Genomic DNA, 20,193 nt, shown 5'->3' on the forward strand with positions numbered 1-20,193 from the left:
AACTGTGAGTACATTAACATTTTAGATTATATGCAATTACTTCCAAATAGTCATTTGTTTCTTGTGTTTCATACTGTTTTACTATATTTTGAATCCGTTGTTCACAGTCTCTATATTTCTTTTTTTTAATTGTGCATTTTCAAGGGAAATGGTTTGGGATAATTTAAATTCCTGTGCTGATTGTTCTGCTATTAAGTCTTTCATGAAATGCCATAATGTCGGGTTGTGGTATTAAAGTTTCTGTTCACTCTGTTGTGCCACCCTTCTAGCATATTGTTGGTTTTTGCCCTTCATTCAATTACTGCATTGTAACAGTTCCACCATGATATCTGATATTTCGGTCTCCTTCTTGTTCCATTTCTCGTCAATTGTCCTAACCATGTGCTTTCCATGTAATCCATTAAATTTGCGGTATGTTCCTCATTGTTTTATGTAGTATTCTGTGTCTATTAAATGTTCATAAAATGTAATTGCCTTTATCTGTGCTAGTTCATAGTCCATTATGATGGTGGTAGGCATTTATTCAGGTATGGCCTCTTTAATTTTTTCAAACACTATTTTGTACATTTCCTCTGTTTTTTTTGGCATTAAAATGAAGATCAGTGGAATAAGGTTGTTGTAAATCGACCCATGTACGCTGTAAAATTGCTGGAATGGTTGTGGGCACGATTTGAATGTGGCGTCGCTTTGCCAAATGTCACATTTACCAAGCTGCCTTAAATTACTGTTTGTTATGAAAATTACAATTATTTCCTCCTTTGCTTGTATTGTTATGTAATGAACATTTTGACCTTTTTTAAATACTTCCAGTATGCACATTTCTTCGTATCCTCTAGGTGCTATCGGTAGATTTTCCTTTTGTTGTTTTTTTCTGTTTATGGTACGCTGAATATGTTTTTCCGCTGGCATTTGTGCTGCTACGTGCAATGGAGTTTTGTTGCACGTTCGAGCTATCACAGATCCGCTGGCCTCACTCAGGTTTTCCATAGCCTTTCTCTTCAGTTCATTCATTGTTTTTTGACCAGTATAGTGGTTCTGTCCGGTAGATGGTTGTGTTCGCCCTTTCTTTTTACCATTGTATTTTCTGTTATCACTCTACCTGTACACTTTGTTTTTGGATATTCTGTGCACTTCCAATATGTTTTGTCATTTTTTTTTAAATTCTCTGTTGTATACGTGGCCCTCATGAATGAACTGTTCTCCTCCTCTCTGTGACTTCATATATTCGACTTTGTCGCTCATTTCTAAAATAACGAAAACAACGTTTCACTATTTTTGCTATATATTATTTACAGATTAATCTTATTACACCGTATAATAATGTCTATATTTTTATTTAATATTACCTGTATATACGCCAAGTAGCCGCAGTGTACTTTTTTCCGTTTGCTCTGAATTCGGATTCTGTCAGGTAATGACAGTTTGTCGCAACCGTCATCTGTTCGCCAGCGTTCATTTAAGGTTCTTTACTCTTGGCTTTTATTCACTCGTTTAACCCTTACTAATCATACCTTATGTGCTTTTCATCATTCATAATGTGTAACATATGCGTCATTGTCGCGGAGGGTGTGAGGGTTCCGTGTGTAGTAGGGAGGTTGGGGGGGTTATCTTTTGGGGGGGGTTATTTGTTTTCAAATAAATGACCAGGGCCATTTTAAGTATGTAATGTTGACATATATACATTCGACATATTTTATTCGACATAATTGTTTTTCGGTAATATGTTTTCGATAATATCACTATAAACCATTTCTTATAGTATCATTACTGCCATTATGTATTATGTTGGTGCAGCCAGCAAAATGTATGGACACGGCATGAACATGTCACTCTCCAAAAATTAATTTCCACAACCGCAACACTGTATCAAGACCCCTTGCTTCAGGGTAGATCAGCAGGCCAGCTTTATTAAGAGGGTAGTTATCACCCTTGTGAAACATTGGCAAGGGGCCGGAAAGCGAAGGATCTCTACCAAATGAGTAAATATTAATACATTGTTGTGTTTTATCATCAGAACAATTTCGGCTACTCGGCTTCCAATGTGCATATCATCGGCCATAGCTTGGGAGCGCACGCAGCCGGGGAAGCTGGAGAAAGACAGCCTGGTGTTGGCAGAATAACCGGTAGGCAACATTACCTCAATCGCTGGGAAACACAGTGTTTTTGTCTGTGAGTTATATTGTTTTGGCTAGTAGCAGCCTCTGCAAACTACCCTCCATCTCACTCTTTCCTCAGCAACCCCAGGGTACTCTCCTAACGGCGCATAATGTTGCATGGCTCGTGTGACTTCTTGTATGCTCTGCTATTTTACGGTATACTACCAGACATCACACTATGTTTTAAGAAGATATGCTTGGGTTTGGGATGTTTTATTATGCTGTTATGTTAAATGGAGGCTATGCCAAGTTCTGCAATATTATTGAGGCTATTTTACCTAAGGTGGCAGGCTGACACTCCTGGTAACAGGCCACCCAAGTTAAGGGCAGAGTAAAATGAGGATCCCTTAACATGGGCCACTGCGCTGTTGCCGACCCAGAAATATCACCACTAGCACCTGTGTAGCTCACACGCGCGTGCTAAGGGCATGTTTTGAATGAAACCCATATGTGTTGCTGCCTGATGCCGCGCTGTATTTCTAAAGTGTGGTTTCCTTGATGACCATCATCAAAATGGATAAAGGACTTCTGGAGCACGGCTTCAGGGATGAACCAGGAAGATTTGTTTTTAATCAAACGGGCCCTTAGCACCTGCGAGTGATCATCGTGGTTGCTAGGAAGGAGAGAGTCGGGTAGGAGCACAGGCCGAGAGACGCTCAGGCTGCTTGAAATGCAGGCTTGTACCAGACTTATACCAGGGAATACAGCCTGCGTGCCGAACTTACGCTCTCAGGGTGCGAATGGTGGATATGGTCGCAGCAGCATATATCACCATTAAAGTTCCCCTTTTAGTCCTTCAACAATGTAATCGTTTAAAATACTGAATGGGAGGAAATAATAAGATTCCCTCCTCCAGCAGTACTTTGCTACTGTGTAAAATGCCAAGCCCACTGCTGCCCCCCCTATCCTGTTGTAAAGCGCTCAGCTGCTCTCAAGCTAGGTTCACAATATCAGCAATAAAATAAAACATTTCTGATCAGGTTCTACTCCAAGGGGTACAATCTACCCCTAACAAGATTCATCTGGACTTGCCTCGCCACGCGTCTACCCCTAGTGCCCTGCTCTCTCTCCATTGGCTCACAGTGTAGGGAGCTTGTTAAGAGCTTGTGTGTTAGCCATGCAACGGTGAAACAGTTCGCATTTTGTTCATGAATGCATTGCTCTACTGATCTCATTCTTTAATGCCTTTCTTAAACAAAATATTTAATCAAAAATATCTTGTGCGTAATCCATGGGTCCTGATGTGTCCATGCCCCCCTAGTCATTGTTAACCTGTTCCATCCTCAGGCCCCAGTGCATACGCTTCACATTTCGCAATGCTCTTTGTTGACATTTCATAAAGGGGTCGGATAACAATTCTCGAATTGCACTCCGCATAAAAAGTGGCAAATACAGAGCAAAATGCACGTGATTTGCCAATTTTGCCCATCTAGTGAAATTGTCCATTTTAGGCTTTTTCCCCCCTGACTGAAATTATATCGTTTTCTTGAAATTTCCTTTTTTTCGAGGGGACAAACTTTTTTGGGGCTTGACAAAAATTAAAAATCATTGGAAAATTAAAGTACGAATGGTTTCCCGGCGGAAATTTATTTTTCGCTGACATTTTTTTTTAAAAACTCAATATCAGAAAAACGATATTCATCTCACACACTGACAAAAACATGTTAAAAAAACGTTCTGACGCAGAAATGGAATTGGGGCGAATTTTGCGTACTTTCGCCCACGCCTATTGAGGAGGGCACATACTGGTGGAAGACCCTTCTCCCGCCAAAATACCTTCAACTCTCTCTTCCTAAATATCTTCCTTCTCGAGCTCTTCGCTCATCCGCCTCCAACTCCCTCAGGGTCAGCCGCTTCTCCAAACAACGAGTTGGTGGCAGATCTCTCTCCATTGCAGGGGCCTCCCCTGGAACAGCCTTCCTGCCTCCCTGAAACTTGAGGAGAACCATCTCCGATTCCGGAAGCACCTCAAAACGTTCCTCTTCGCCTCCGCTTTCTCTCCCCCTCTCCCCTGCTAAAGTTATTGAAACTGCACTAAATCTGCAACTGGGCCACTCGCCGTTCTCGGTCCTTGGCCGAGCCACTCTCCCCTGCACTGCCTCCCTGGCACCCCCTGCACTACGGGACTGTGTCTGTATCCCACAGCCCCCCCATCCCAGCACTTATCTGCACTTACTCGCACTGCCACTAGTTGGCCCTTGTTTTTTTTTCCTGTATGCTATTAACCCTGTAATGCACTTTCCCCTCTCCCCCCCCTGCACTTCTCCCTTTCCCCTCTACCCTTGCACTTGCGCAATCTGAATGACACCTGGCCTAGTAGGATCGTTGTCTGTCGCCCCTTGTTTCCCCCCCTTGCCTCATCGCGCCTTGAAACACTTGTGTATAGACGCGTTACAAATGCCATATCATATCATATCAACAACTAATGTCTCTGTTTCAGGAAAAAGATTTAAAAAAAAACATATTTGAGATTGCATTTGGGAGGTGCTAGTCCAGTCCTGTTTTTAACTTTAGAATCTGGGACTTGACGTCCTGTATTTCCCAATAAGAAACCCAGAACTACAATTCCCAGAATGCAAAGTTAAAAACAGTGCTGGATTTGTATCTCCAGAATGGAATGGGACATGCTGGTATGAATGAAGCAAGCATTGTCGAAAGCCAATAGTTTTGGCGTTTACTGCTGTTCTTTTGCTTTTATAGGCACCAGGGTGTAAGGAGGAGAGTAATATGACCGAGAAAGGTTGAGAGGTAGAGAGTAAGAAATAAAGCAAGAGTGTCGGAGGAAGGAGGAGAAGGGGTAGAGAGTGTGGGAGAGTTGTAGAAAGTGTTGGGTGGGTGGAGGTAGAGAGAGTAGCGAGGTTGGGTGGGGGTAGGCTGGGTGCTTTGAGGTAGAGAGAGTGGGGGTAGGGTGGGATGAGAGTGGGGGTAGGGTGGGTGAGGTAGAGAGAGTGGGGTATGGTGGATTTGTGTAGGTTAGGTGTTTGCGGAAGAGAATGTTGGTAGGGTGAGTGGCAGAAGAGAGTGGGTGTAGGGTGGGTGAGGTGGAGAGTAGGGCTAAGGTGGGTGGGGATAGAGAGTGGAGGTACGGAGGATGGGTGGGGGTAGAGAGAGTGGAGGTAGGGTGGGTGGGCGTCAGTAGAGAGACTGGAGGTAGGGTGGGTGGGCGTCAGTAGAGAGAGTGGAGGTAGGGTGGGTGGGCGTCAGTAGAGAAAGTGGAGGTAGGAAGAGAGAGTGGGGGTAGGGTGGCGGGGTGGGGGTTAAAAGAGTGGAAGTAGTGTGGGTGGATGGGGGAAGAGAGTACGAGTAGGGTGGGTGGTGGTAAAGAGAGTGGTGGTCGGGTTGGTGAGTGGGGGTAGAGATCGGCGGTAGGGTGGGTGGGAGTAGAGAAAGTGGGGCCAAGGTGGGTGGGTAGGTGTAGAGGGAGTGGAGTAGGGTTGGTGGTTATCAGTAGAGAGAGCGGAGGTAGGGTGGGTGGCGTAAAGAGAGTGTGGATATGGTGGGGGTAGAGAGAGTGGGGGTACGATTGGTGTCTGGCAGTGGAGATAGTGTAGTAGAGTTGGTGAGTGGGGGTAGAGAGAGAGGAGGTAGCTCGGGTGGGGTAGAGAGAGTGGCGGTAGGGTGGGGAGTAGAGAGAGTGGCGCATTGGCTGGGTGGGTGGTGGTAGAGAGAGTGGGATAGGGTTGGTGATTGGAGTTGATAGAGAGGAGGTAGGGCGGGTGGGGTATAGAGAGTGGAGCTATGATGGGTGGGATAGAGAGAGTCAGGTAGGGTGGGTGGGTGGTATTGTAGAAAGAAAGGGGCTACAGTGGATGGGTGAGGGTAGGGAAAGTGGGGCCAGGGTGGGTGAGTGGGGGTTGAAATAGAGGGGCCAGGTTGAGTGGGTGGGGGTAGAGAGTGTGGAGCCAGGGTGGGTGGGTATCAGTAGGAGGTTTGGGGGTACAGAGAGTGGGGTAGGGTTGGTGAGTGGTGGTAGAGAGAGAGGAGGTAGGCTGGGTGGGGTGGAAAGAGGGTTGAGGTAGGGTGGGTGGGGGTAGAGAAAGTGGGGGTAGGGTGGGTGGGTTGTGGTAGGCTGGGTAGGGTACAGAGAGTGGGGTAGGGTTGGTGAGAGGGGGTAGAGAGAGAGGAGGTAGGCTGGGTGGTGTGTAAAGAGGGTTGAGGTAGGGTGGGTGGGGGTAGAGATAGTGGGGGTAGGGTGGGTGTGTTGTGGTAGGGTGGGTATGGTACAGAGAGAGGGGTAGGGTTGGTGAGTGGGGGTAGAGAGAGTATAGTTATGGTGGGCGGGGTAGAGAGAGTGGGGGTAGGGTGGATGAGTGAGGTAGAGAGAGGGGAGGTAGGATGGGTGGGGGTAGAGAGTGGAGGTAGGGTGGGTGGGGTAGGGTTGGTGAGTGGGGTTAGAGAGAGCGCAGGTATGATGGGCAGGGTAGAGAGTGTGGGGGTAGGGTAGATGGGTGGGGTAGAGCAAGTGGGGAAGGGTTGGTGAGTGGGGGTGGGGAACGCAGAGGTAGGGCAGGTGGGGTAGAGAGAATAGGGGTAGGGTGGGTGGGGGTAGAAAGAGTGGGGTAGGTTGCGTGGGGGTTTAATGTAGGGAGATAGGAGGTACAGTGGGTGGGGTAGAGAGATTGGGGGTATAGTGGGTGGGTGTTGGTAGAGAGAGAGTGAGGGTGGGTGGGTGTCGGTAGAGAGAGTGGAGGTAGGGTGGGTGTACAGAGAGTGGAGATTGTAGAGAGAGTGGATGTATGGGTAGAGATAGTTGTGGAACGGTGTGTGGACAGAGATAGTTGAGGTAAAGTGTGGTAGAGAGAGTGGGTGGAGTTGAGAGAGTGGAGGCAGAAGACTGGAGCTATGGTCGATGGGGTAGAGAGAGTGGAGATTGTAGAGAGAGTGTAATAATAATAATAATTTGGCATTTATATAGCGCTACGAACCCTCAGGTATCTGAGCGCTTGCTTATTATTACCCACGGTGTGTGGTGCTCATTTATCGACCTCGGAAGGATGAAAAGCTGAGTTTGGCCCTGCAGGGATTCGAACCTGGGTTAGCAGGCTCTGCAAGGATGTCAAAGCGAGCGCTCTACTAGCTGTGCCACTTGACCAGCTTTAGGTATGGATAGAGAGAGTTGAAAGGTAGGTGGGTGGGTGGGTTTGTGGTAAAGAGAGTGGAGGTAGGATGAGTGGGTGGGAGTAAAGAGAGTTGGCATTGGGTGGCTGTACGAATAAAAGGCAGTCTCAGTAGCACAAAAAAAGCAGATCTGCGGTCAAAAGTAGCCCAAATATATAATCACTGCACAGAGTGAGCTGGGTGGGGGCAGAAAGGGTGCGGTTTGGCGGGCAGAGGGAGTGGGGGTTGGGAGTAGAAGGGGTGGGCACGAGGCAGGTGTAGAAAGGCAGCCGCAGGAGAACTAAAAACAGATCTTTTGTCAACAGTAGCACAAATATAGTCCAACCGCCCACAAAAATTGGCCCAAAATAGCCCAATAAGAAATCACTGCCCAGCTGGGAAATGGAAATCCCGGAACGCGACTTGCTTCTTACAAAGCTGGCGATTGGGGCAAATATTGTTAGGGAATGTCTCACTGGGTAGTACAGCAGAGGAGTTTGGAAAAAGGGATTTTAATTATCTATTTATTTGGTTATCGCAGTTCCATGCCATGGCATTGCCCGTTGCTATGGCAACCAGATATTCTCAGTTCAGAACACCCATTCCCTCTCTTCCTTCTGTAACAATGGTTTCAGCAATTTTGTGGAATTCGCCAAAATCAAAATTGATAGGTTTCATAAATTGAAATGATTTCATACAAGTGATACACGTGCAACATCTTAGTTCTGTCGTTCGCTTCAGGATAGTAGCGATAACATGCCTGCATTGGGCAATTGTGCTCTCTGCAAGCAATGCTTAACAAAAAAGCATAACATAATAAGTCAGTGATCAGATATTTGATGTAAAGCGAAGAACATTTGCTACATTTTTGCTACTCTCCCTCATGGGTGAACCGCTTTGAGGACATACCAATGGCGGTGGGCGCTATACACGTGCCACATAACATAACATAACATTCATGCTCTGTTGAAGCTGATACTGTGTATTTTCGCACATCTCTGTAGACTGGAGACTAAAGACAGTATCTATCCAGAGATCCTGCTCTGGTTTCTCCGCCAGGTGATCTTTGGCTAGGTCATGTCCCAGTAAATAGACTTTGGTACCATGGACCAATGAACAGAACTACAGACAGAGGCCAGAATGAACTAGCTATATTAGGAAGGACTGCCATCTTCTGGCACATTATAATAAGTGCATTCTGAACCAGTATATTTTTTTAGTGTGGGTGTGTGACTGCAAAAAAAAGAGCAGCAAACGAGAGCCTTTAAAGATGGCCTTTTTCTCAAATGTTACCAGTCCTTAATTTGTAAGAAAAAGTGCCGGGGCCCAAATATTTTCTTGCGCGTCACTGACACATCGGGGCAGGAACTGACCTCACCCATGCGTGCTCCATACAGTGCCAACCTAATTGCACTGCAAATACCACAGGTTCATTGAGGGTGACCGATGCATGGTGTGATTTACAGATCCCATTTGACATAACATATTGTGTCTTGAAATAATATAAATATTTAAGTGTTTCTTTAAAACATGTCATTGTTAATATTTATTCTGATCCTATCAGTGGCAAGTGGACCATTTTAACAATCCATCAATGGGAAATAAGAACCAACATGCTTTCCTTCTATGGTAAATTGCTGGACAAAAGCAGGAAAAATCATTACTGAACTGATGAACGTGCCTGTCAAACACTGCAGAAACATCATCTTCCTTGCTTTGGCCCTCATGCTAGGCACCCCTCCAGGATTCGAAATTGAGGGGAGCTGGAAGCAATTTAGCTCCTGCTTCTAGCCAAAGGAGCATGGTTAGCTTGACACCAACAGGTACCATGAGCTACGTTTGGCTCTCCAAGCCTACTGGTGCCAAACAAACACATCTATGAGAATTTAACTCTGTGCATTTGGGGCAATCATTAAATAAATATTATTACAAAGGCGTGTGGAAGCCCCTCTACTGAGAATGAACATGGGTCAAATACACTGTTCTATGGCATTTCTTCCACTCAGCAGGCTCTACAACCACATTTTACCTCACTGTACCCTTCACTTTGGAGAAATATCCATTTGTACATTAGTCTTTGTCCCACCCACAAGGGCAGTCCAGCACCGAAATGCTAGGCAAATCTCCTCTAAACAAAAGTACCGTCAGCAACTCCAGACATGTGTTTCGGGCAAGTCGGGCCTCATCAATGAAGTGAAGCTGAGCCTCTCTAAGACACAGTGAGCAAGTGGACCACGTCTGGATTACACTTGGTTAATTAGGGTGAAACCCCAAGTTTTAAAAAGTTAAAAAGTAATGTGGGAGCAACTCTTCTGAGAATGAACATGGGTCAAATACCCTGTTCTATGGAATTTCTTCCGCTCAGCAAGGGTGTACGACCATGTTTTAGCCCGCTGCACCATTCACAGAGTAGAAATTTCAATTTGCATATCAGTCTTTGTCCCACCCACAAGAGCAGTCCAGCACCAAAATGCCAGGCAAATCTCCTATGAACAAGAGTACCATCAGCAACCCAGACACGTGTTTTGACCTAGTCGGGCCTCATCAGTGAGGTGAAGCTGAGCCTCTCTAACACACAGTCAGCAAGAGGTCCACGTCTGGATTACCCTGTGAACCTGTAATCAATTAGTACAAATACTACAAACTCTTCTTGTATTTAAAAGCTTAGTTCATAAGTCAGAATAGAATCAGATATTCTATGAGAACATAGAGTCCAATATTCATCACAGTACACGTCAAAACATTTGCTTGGTGGTGACATTATTTTAATCAATAATGCTAAGTTTCGGCTGGGGCAGTACAAGAGGATGTCACCTTACTATGGCAAGATGTGAAGAAAATAGCAGAACGTACAGGTGAGCTGGAGAAGACAGCAACGATAAATACAGCTGCCTGTGCGTCGCATAAATCAGAAATCCACATATTGCGCCAACAAGTGGGCAACTTGGAAAATAGAGCGGAGGAAGCGGAAGGACGGGCCCACAGGAACAACATTCGCATAGTGGGGCATCCTGAAAGAGAAGAAGGCTCTAACCCCACAAAATACATTGAAACCTTGCTTCGGCGAGAAATAGCAGGCGGGGTACTAACCCAGGCATTTGCGGTTGAGAGGGTGCACAGGGCACTGATGAGGAAACCACCACCTGGAGCGCACCCGAGGCCGATAATAGCCAAATTCCTGAACTACAGAGACATGGAGAAGATCCTGGAATTCTTCTGCAAAGGGGGCACAATACACAGGGCATCTGCCCCCATGACAGCTTACTACGGTACTGTGAAGAAGAGGTTAAGAGCGACAGACCTTAAGTACATGCTGATGTACCCAGCGAGGCTAAAAGTGTTCTTATAAAAACAGGGTTTTTTTCTTTTATACCCCGGAGGACGCGACAGAGTGGCTAGATATGCAGAGCAGCCCCTCAGGAACGGATACGCGGAAACAAGACGGTACTGAGAAATGACATGGTGGCCCAGGAGGCAGAAGTGCTGTATGACTAAAACACTGGGACTAGAACATAATATAATGCACATAGACCGAAATGGTTAGGTGTGAATAATATAAATTCAACGCCCATAATGGAATGTAGAAAAGTACGGGAGACACAGGGGCTCACTCTCGCACCCCAGAAGCAAGGTTAGAAAGGCTACTGATAGAGTGGTGGCCTCCTACTGCATCCCTGGTACTGGTACCCCGCGACGGGATGGAACGTGTGATTGCCTGAGATCCAGGGATGGAGCTGGGACATTGTTGGGGATGGGAGGGGAGCGGGGGGAATTGGGGGAGTTGAAGCGTTATATGTTGGGAGTAGTTTATAGAATGGGATACAAGCATACACACCTGCGCACTTGCGCCTTATGCAGAAGAGGGAGAGTGGCTGGAAAGGAACCGGCTACAGCTGAAATATGGGGGACCTTAAAGTAATTAAATGGAATGTAAGGGGGCTCAACAGTTATCTTAAATGAAATAAGATTATGATGTATCTAAGAAGGAAAAAGATAGACATCGCCTTGATACAGGAAACTAAGCTTACAAAAGAAGAACAGGAGGGGATCCAAAAGAAATGGAAGGGAACTGTTATTGGAGTGCTGTACTCTGCGTACGCTAGAGGGGTGATCACGTGGGTAGCCCCGCATGTCCCATTCAAACTATTACAGACCACAATAGATGCAGATGGGAGGATGGTGGCAATAAGGGGGCTGGTAGAGAATAAAGAAATATGTATTATAAATACATATACCCCGAACCAGGACACAGTGTCGTACATCAGGTCCCTATACACCAGTCAATGCATACCTGGGGAGGGCGATGAAATGAGGAGGGGATTTTAACTGTACACTGGATCCAAGGATAGATAGATCAGATAAGAAATGGGATAAACCTGCCCCGGCGGCTAAAGCCCTGAAGACACTGCTGTCGGAGCTCCGGTTAGAGGATGTGTGGAGGGTACAGCACCCACATGATAGACAGTACTCGCATTATTCGGCCCCACAGAAGCTATATACGAGGATAGACTACATGTTTGCTACACAGGAAATGATGGTGGAGAAAACAAGCACAGAATACAAAGCAAGAGTCCTATCGGACCACTCGCCATTGGTACTAACGTGGCAATATCTGCCCCCGAGAGCTAGGATTCCAACATGGAGGCTCAGAGCAGAGTCATCAAGCTATGGAATTCAGAGACGACCTGAGAGAGGAAATTATAGATTACTTTGAGAACAACACTGACAGCGTAGACTCGGCGGGTACTTTATGGAAAGTATTCAAGGTGATGATAAGGGGAGCAGCAATAGCTAAATCCAAAGGGCTGCAAGGAGGGATATTGAAGGAATTACTAAAAGCAGAGACAAAACTGGAGAAGGTGATGAGCGAAGAGGGGGACTCCGAGGAGGCAGCTGGAACCATAAATCAACTGCAGCAGGAATGTGTGGGATACTGGGATAGGTTGTAAAATCTATGCTACAAGAAATACACGGAGAGGCAGCATGCGGGCGGGGACAAACAGGGAAGAATGCTGACTTGGTTGTACAAGAATGGTGTCATGATCTCTGCTTCCAAAAGGTCAGGGTTTTCCCAACTCCCTTGGAAGCAGATCCATAACCCAGGTTCAGAGTGCCAACCAGTCCCAATTGGGACCTTTTGGACCCAGTCCTGGCGCCAGTGGCACCAGGCTCATAAATATGCCCAGTCCCAGCGCTGGAAGCGCCGGGCTCATAATGCTTGGGTGGACTTACCTGCAGCAGACCATGCTGCTTACTTGCCTGCCAGTTGAGCCTCTGATCCTCTTCTGTTTGGAACTACTTTTCCTGTTGGGTGGGGCTGGAGCCATTCCCTAGGTTCAGAACACTGGAACTCTTCTGAAAAGCAGGAACTCTTTTCTTACCTATGCGTGGCTGTGGAAGGAGACACCTAAGCACTACAGGAGGCTATTTAAACCACACCCGATGGATGAAACTTTCTTTGCGTTATTCTGCATCCTCTGCAGCAGAACGCTCATTGTGTCTTCTGCATCTGATCCTGGGCCTAAGGAAAAAGGCTTACCATCCTGAATCCAGTCTTCAGCAACACCTATAAAGACAAGAAAGAACAGGTTAGCATTACGGTCTTCAGTGACAGCGCTTCACTTACCTGGTCCATCGGCTGTCACCAACGCCTCGCGCTGCATTCCGGCATCTGAAAGACAAAGGCTTACCTACTCTTCGTGCGCTCCGGAGGTCTTCGCACTGCATTCCGGCATCTGAAAGACAAAAGCTTACCAACTCTTCGCACGCTGCGGAGGCCTTCGGCGCTGCATCCCGCATCTGAAAGACAAAACAAGGTGCGTTTAAAGACATTGGGGAACTTTAATACTCACGTGCCATTACTCCTTTCCACATCTAACCCAGTGGGTATTCCGGCACCCTGCAGCCGCTCCGAACTTGTACCTGCAAAATAAAAAGACAGTTAGAGCGCATCGTGAAGCAGGCAACAAGCGCTTACTTACGTGCTTCCAGGCGCTTCTATTCATCACACGGGCTCCATCTTCAACTCACTTCAGCCCGTCATCCGCCATCGCCGGAACCCTGCAAAACAAGAGACATCATTACTAAAGACTTTTAAAGACATTAGAATTACTCGAAACTTACCGTTCGTGCAGTAAACGACGGACAGCAGTCCTCTGAAGTCAAGAGGCCTGCTCCCCTTATCCAGTGAAGAAACTGGTTACAGCACCCTGCCCCGAGGCAGATGGAGAGCACGGCGTTCACTTACCTAAGACATCTTACCCTTCGAGTCAGACATACAGTGCACAGAGGTCCAGCCCAAAGAGCCAGCCGTGTGTTACACATCACCTTTGAATATACGGTATACGCCCAGTCAAGACCGGCGCCTCTACGGGAATCAGGTGAGCGTTACAGAACGCAAAGCCTACCGCAAAACTCCCGTCCAGGCGCTATGGAAACCTCGGATACCGACCAGCTAGCCCAGTTACTTGGGGAACTAAGGGCAGAAGTGCATGCAGCCCGTCAGGAAACGAACGCTCTAAGAAGGGAACTGATTATTTCCAAGGAGCGAACAGATGATCTCGCTAGACAATTGCTACAGTCACAAGCCGGACAGACCCCGTTACCCGTATCTGGGGGAAATCTTCCTTCTACATCCTCTATGAATCCAGTGCAGATCAACCTACTTGGGAATGTACCTCTGGCTCCGCCCGAACGATTTTCTGGTGACCCAAAGAGGTTTGCAGTATTTATCAATCAGTGCCGGTTGCATTTCTTATGCCGGCCAGCAGCCTTTCCAACTGATCAAGCTAAAGTAGCTTTCGTGCTTTCGTACCTTAGTGGCAATGCGGCAGACTGGTCGATCCCTCTAGTAAATCAAGATGATCCGGTCCTCCATGATTTTCAAGCTTTTCAGCTCAGTATGGAAAAACTGTTCGCAAGACATTCACAGGGGCAGGCCTTGGACAATGAGCTTCTTTCGTTGCGACAAGGTAATCAAGACCTTTTGGCTTATATTGCGTCTTTCAACAGACTGATAGTGGAAACTCAATGGCCTGAGGACAAAAGGATTACGCTGTTTTATAGAGGTCTACGTGGAGAGCTCAAAGATGAGTTAGCCCAAGTAGTGAATCCCCCACAAGATTGTTCGGACTATATAGACTTAGTCGTTCAAATAGATCACAGACTGCAGAACAGGAAGGCCGATCGTTCCAAGTTTGATGCTAGAGTATTTTCCAAACCGCCAACTCCTTCCAAAGGAGTAGACTCCGGGGAACCCATGCAAATAGGGGGCCTGAAAGGTCCTCTAACACAAAAGGAGCGGGAAAGGAGAAAACAGTTGCAATTATGCCTCTATTGCGGAAACTCAGGGCACTTTCTTCGAGACTGTCCGGTGAAACCTGCCAAGAAGGCAGTAGGAGCTGCAGTTACCAAAGTTACAAACTCTGAGCAGGGAAACGACCTCGCCCGACAAGAATAGAGGTCCTCTTGCCGAGCGTGAAAACCAGTTCCGTGACCTCGCATTTCGTGATACCTATGGTCCTCATTAGCCCTGATAATCCGGATCGATTACATGCAATTGAAGCTTACGTCGACAGTGGTGCCATCGGCAATTATGTGGATCATGAAATGGTTTTGAGGATGAATCTAACTCTTTGTCCCAAGGCTGTAAAGGACGTCATTACTATGGTGGATGGAACGGAGATAGCCTCCGGACCAGTAACGCATACCACTCAAGAAGTGACGCTAGTAAGTCAAGATGGACACCATGAGAAGATCGTGTTCGATGCGATCAAGGCTCCTCAGTTTCAGATTATTCTAGGAATACCTTGGTTAGAGAAACACAATCCTCTGATCGATTGGCGAGCAAGAACGGTCCAGTTTCCAGAATGTGTCTCTACTTGTCACCCTCCACCTGGTGTTGCACTGGCAGCAATTTCTTCAGAGACTCCCCAGTTACCTCCCGAATACCTAGAATACCAAGATGTTTTCCGCAAGGATCAGGCTAACTCTCTACCTCCTCATAGGTCTTATGACTGCCAGATAGACCTGATACCTGGATCTACTCCTCCTTGTAGTAGAATGTATGCCCTCACCGAGCCTGAGAACCTTCACCTTCGACAATACCTGGATCAATACCTGGCAAATGGGTTTATTCGTCCTTCCAAGTCCCCTGCTTCTTCAGCTTTGTTCTTCGTTCCAAACAAGGAAGGAGACCTTAGAACTTGTATAGATTATCGCTCCCTGAACCAGATCACCGTCAAGAATAGATATCCGTTACCTTTGATCCCTGAACTCCTGGACCAAGTCAGAAAAGCATGCATATATACAAAGCTGGATCTTAGAGGAGCCTACCACTTGGTACGAGTAAAAGAGGGCGATGAATGGAAGACGGCCTTCCGCACCAAATATGGGCTATTTGAATATCAGGTCATGCCCTTCGGACTTTGCAATGCCCCGGCCGCCTTTCAATATTTTATGAACGATGTCCTCAGAGAACTCATAGATGTGTGTGTTGTTGTTTACATTGACGACATCCTCGTTTATTCTTCATCGGAATCTGAACATTGGAAACACGTGAAAATGGTCCTCGAAAGATTGCGTCAACACAAACTTTTCGCTAAGTTGGAAAAATGTGTTTTCAACGTGACTGAAGTTGAATTCTTGGGATTCATATTATCACCTAGCGGAGTGCGTATGGATTCAAAGAAGGTCGATGCAGTTCTCAAATGGCCATCACCATCCTCCGTAAAAGGTGTGCAAAGCATGTTAGGCTTCGCTAACTTTTACCGCAGGTTTATCCCCGAATTTTCTCGAATAGTCCAGCCCATCACTGCCTTGTTAAAGAAAAACAAACGTTTTGAATGGTCTACCGAGGCGGAACAAGCTTTCCAGGATTTGAAGACTAAATTTATCTCTGCACCAATCTTAAAACACCCTCGCCCCGAACTCCCCTACATCGTGGAAACTGATGCTTCAAGCCTTGCCATGGGGGCAGTTCTATCACAAAAGGACCCGGTAACCAATCAGTTGCATCCCGTGGCATTTTGGTCCCGCAAATTCTCGCCTCCTGAAATCAATTACACGATTACTGACAAGGAACTTCTGGCTATCAAGTCTGCCTTTAAGGCTTGGCGGCATTATCTGCTGGGGGCCCGACACACCGTTACTGTGATTACGGATCACCGAAACCTGCAATATTTGAAAACCGCAAAAGCCCAATCCTCTAGACAACTCCGTTGGGCATTATTCTTTGCCGAGTTTGACTTCATAATTACCTATCGACCTGGTACAAAAAACGGTAAAGCTGATGCCCTTTCTCGGATGGGAGTGGAAGAACACTTGATCAACCCTAAACCTGTACCAATCATTCCCGAACAAAGAATTCTGGGTGTAATCGCCACACAATCCATAGAGGAAGTTAAGGATAAAGCCAGGCAACTTGTAACTCCAGCAGACATACAGAATTGGCATCTGCAGGGAAAGGACTTTGCAGTAAAGGACAACTTATTGTATTTCCAAGAACGATTATACCTGCCCAGCACAGATTTACAGAAAAAAGTAATCTCTTGTTATCACGATTCTTTAATGGAAGGACATCCCGGTATGGCCAAGACCTCAGAAAAGATCAAGCGCTACTTCTGGTGGCCGTCTTGGAAAAAAGATATCAGAGACTTTATAATGTCCTGTGGAGTATGCGCCCAAAACAAGAGTCAAAAGGAAAGACCAGCAGGCCTCTTACGCCCTATTGACATCCCACCTCGCCCTTGGCATACGCTTTCTATGGACTTCATCACCGATCTACCTCCATGCTCCGGATACAATACGATTCTAGTAATCGTGGACTTATTCTCCAAGATGGCGCATTTCATTCCGCTCAAAGGCTTGCCAACAGCAGCAACTCTGGCCCGAGAATTTCTCGAAAACATCGTCCGACTGCACGGTTTTCCTTCGGTTCTAATTTCGGATCGAGGTAGTCAATTTATTTCTCATTTTTGGCGAAGTTGCTGTCGGTCGGCTCAAATTGATGTGAGACTATCGACCAGTCACCACCCTCAGACCGACGGACAAACCGAGAGGACCAATCAAACTCTGGAACAGTATTTACGCTGCATGCTGCAACAAACTGAAAAAACTTGGAAAGACATCCTTTGGATAGCCGAATATGCCTACAATAACTCTGTCCATTCGGGAACTGGGAAAACCCCGTTTTTTCTTTTATACAGCAGTCACCCTCGAACCTCGGAGTTGGATCCCCTCCAAGATCTTGAAACACAAGCAGTAGACTACCTGCATTCTACAATCACCCAAGCCTTTAAGGAAGCTGTTTCTCACCTTCAAAGGGCTAAAGAACAATACAAGAAAGGAGCAGATCAACATCGGAAGGAAGCCCCTCAATATCAAGTAGGGGATCAAGTCTGGTTATCCACCAAATATCTACCTCTAAAAGGGCGACGCACATTCAACCCAAGATACCTTGGTCCCTATTCCATCACTACCATAGTAAACCCAGTAGCGGTCAAGTTGGACTTGCCCCCGCACATGAAGATACATCCGGTCTTCCACGTCTCTCTATTAAAACCCGTGCAACCTCAAACCCGACTAACTAAATCTCCAAAACCCATCCTAGTTGATGGAGAACTCGAGTTTGAAGTCAAAAGCATTCTGGACTCCAAGATCTCCAAATCTAAACTATTTTACCTAATTGACTGGAAAGGCTACGGCCCCCAAGAGAGATCCTGGGAACCTGCTGAATATGTCCACGCTCCTCGCCTAATCAAAAGATTTCACCGAACATTTCCTGACAAGCCAAAACCCCCGGAGAAGCCCGGTTTGGGAGGGGCCTTGAGGGGGGGTACTGTCATGATCTCTGCTTCCAAAAGGTCAGGGTTTTCCCAACTCCCTTGGAAGCAGATCCATAACCCAGGTTCCGAGTGCCAACCAGTCCCAATTGGGACCTTTTGGACCCAGTCCTGGCGCCAGTGGCACCAGGCTCATAAATATGCCCAGTCCCAGCGCTGGAAGCGCCGGGCTCATAATGCTTGGGTGGACTTACCTGCAGCAGACCATGCTGCTTACTTGCCTGCCAGTTGAGCCTCTGATCCTCTTCTGTTTGGAACTACTTTTCCTGTTGGGTGGGGCTGGAGCCATTCCCTAGGTTCAGAACACTAGAACTCTTCTGGAAAGCAGGAACTCTTTTCTTACCTAGGCGTGGCTGTGGAAGGAGACACCTAAGCACTACAGGAGGATATTTAAACCACACCCGATGGATGAATCTTGCTTTGCGTTATTCTGCATCCTCTGCAGCAGAACGCTCATCGTGTCTTCTGCATCTGATCCTGGGCCTAAGGAAAAAGGCTTACCATCCTGAATCCAGTCTTCAGCAACACCTATAAAGACAAGAAAGAACAGGTTAGCATTACGGTCTTCAGTGACAGCGCTTCACTTACCTGGTCCATCGGCTGTCACCAACGCCTCGCGCTGCATTCCGGCATCTGAAAGACAAAGGCTTACCTACTCTTCGTGCGCTCCGGAGGTCTTCGCACTGCATTCCGGCATCTGAAAGACAAAAGCTTACCAACTCTTTGCACGCTCCGGAGGCCTTCGGCGCTGCATCCCGCATCTGAAAGACAAAACAAGGTGCGTTTAAAGACATTGGGGAACTTTAATACTCACGTGCCATTACTCCTTTCCACATCTAACCCAGTGGGTATTCCGGCACCCTGCAGCCGCTCCGAACTTGTACCTGCAAAATAAAAAGACAGTTAGAGCGCATCGTGAAGCAGGCAACAAGCGCTTACTTACGTGCTTCCAGGCGCTTCTATTCATCACACAGGCTCCATCTTCAACTCACTTCAGCCTATCCGTCATCCGCCATCGCCGGAACCCTGCAAAACAAGAGACATCATTACTAAAGACTTTTAAAGACATTTGAATTACTCGAAACTTACTGTTCGTGCAGTAAACGACGGACAGCAGTCCTCTGAAGTCAAGAGGCCTGCTCCCCTTATCCAGTGAAGAAACTGGTTACAGCACCCTGCCCCGAGGCAGATGGAGAGCACGGCGTTCACTTACCTAAGACATCTTAGCCTTCGAGTCAGACATACAGTGCACAGAGGTCCAGCCCAAAGAGCCAGCCGTGTGTTACACATCACCTTTGAAGATACGGTATACGCCCAGTCAAGACCGGCGCCTCTACGGGAATCAGGTGAGCGTTACAAATGGGTCCCACAGACCAGTGATCAGAGCAGTAGTGGGAGAGAGTTTGCACATAGTGGATACTCAGGAATGGGTAAATAGTGAGTTTCTGGAATTCTATAAGAGTTTGTATAAGGACGAAGGGGGGGGCGATAGCACAGAGATGGCAGAAACACTGGAAGACATTGGCTTGCCTAAAGTAAGTGCTGAAGAAAGAGAGGGTCTGGAAGCCCCTATCACAATAGAGGAATTAGAGGAAGTGGTGGTGCTACTGCCCACTGGTAAGACCCCAGGAACTCATGGGCTCCCAAGCGAGTTCTATAAAAAGTATAAGAATGAGGTGCTCCCCACGATGCTAGCAATGTTGAACAAGGCGTCCGAAATAGGAACGCTGTGGGATGTCTTAACCCACTAGTCTAAGCCCTGCAACCTTACTGTGCATTGCTGGCAGCAGAAACCTCAGAAATGGCCGCCGGAAAGCATGCTGCTCGCTAGAAATCACCAGAAAGTGTGCCGTGAAAATCTGAAAAATAGGCCGCCATCCACTTTTGCCTATGTCAGTGGTAACACAGGAGACCACTGCCAAAACCCATCATTTGGCTGCCCACAGAGCAAAATCATTGCAAAAAAAACAGAGCTGTTTTAAAAATCTGTTTATTTGTTGTCAAATTTGCAAAAATCGTGGCTTACAAACCACCCAAAAAGATCCAACCTCCTTGTTGGGTGGTCAGCATCATTCTCCTTCAAGAATCTACATAAATAT

The 20,193-nt window shown here is 46.8% G+C and overlaps 1 protein-coding gene across 1 annotated transcript in view; it reads left to right on the forward strand.

Annotated features, from left to right (window-relative positions):
• Window positions 1-20,193, forward strand: part of LOC138473264 (pancreatic triacylglycerol lipase-like) — a 393,166-nt gene that overhangs the window by 129,701 nt on the left and 243,272 nt on the right. Inside the window, exon 5 of the mRNA XM_069611903.1 lies at window positions 2,015-2,123. Coding sequence (XP_069468004.1) covers window positions 2,015-2,123 — 109 coding nt within the window. The remainder of the gene's footprint in view (window positions 1-2,014; window positions 2,124-20,193) is intronic.

The sequence above is a fragment of the Ambystoma mexicanum genome, chromosome 8 (genome assembly GCF_040938575.1).
Source record: "Ambystoma mexicanum isolate Mex_15411 chromosome 8, UKY_AmexF1_1, whole genome shotgun sequence".
In the NCBI taxonomy this organism is placed as follows: Eukaryota; Metazoa; Chordata; class Amphibia; order Caudata; family Ambystomatidae; genus Ambystoma; species Ambystoma mexicanum.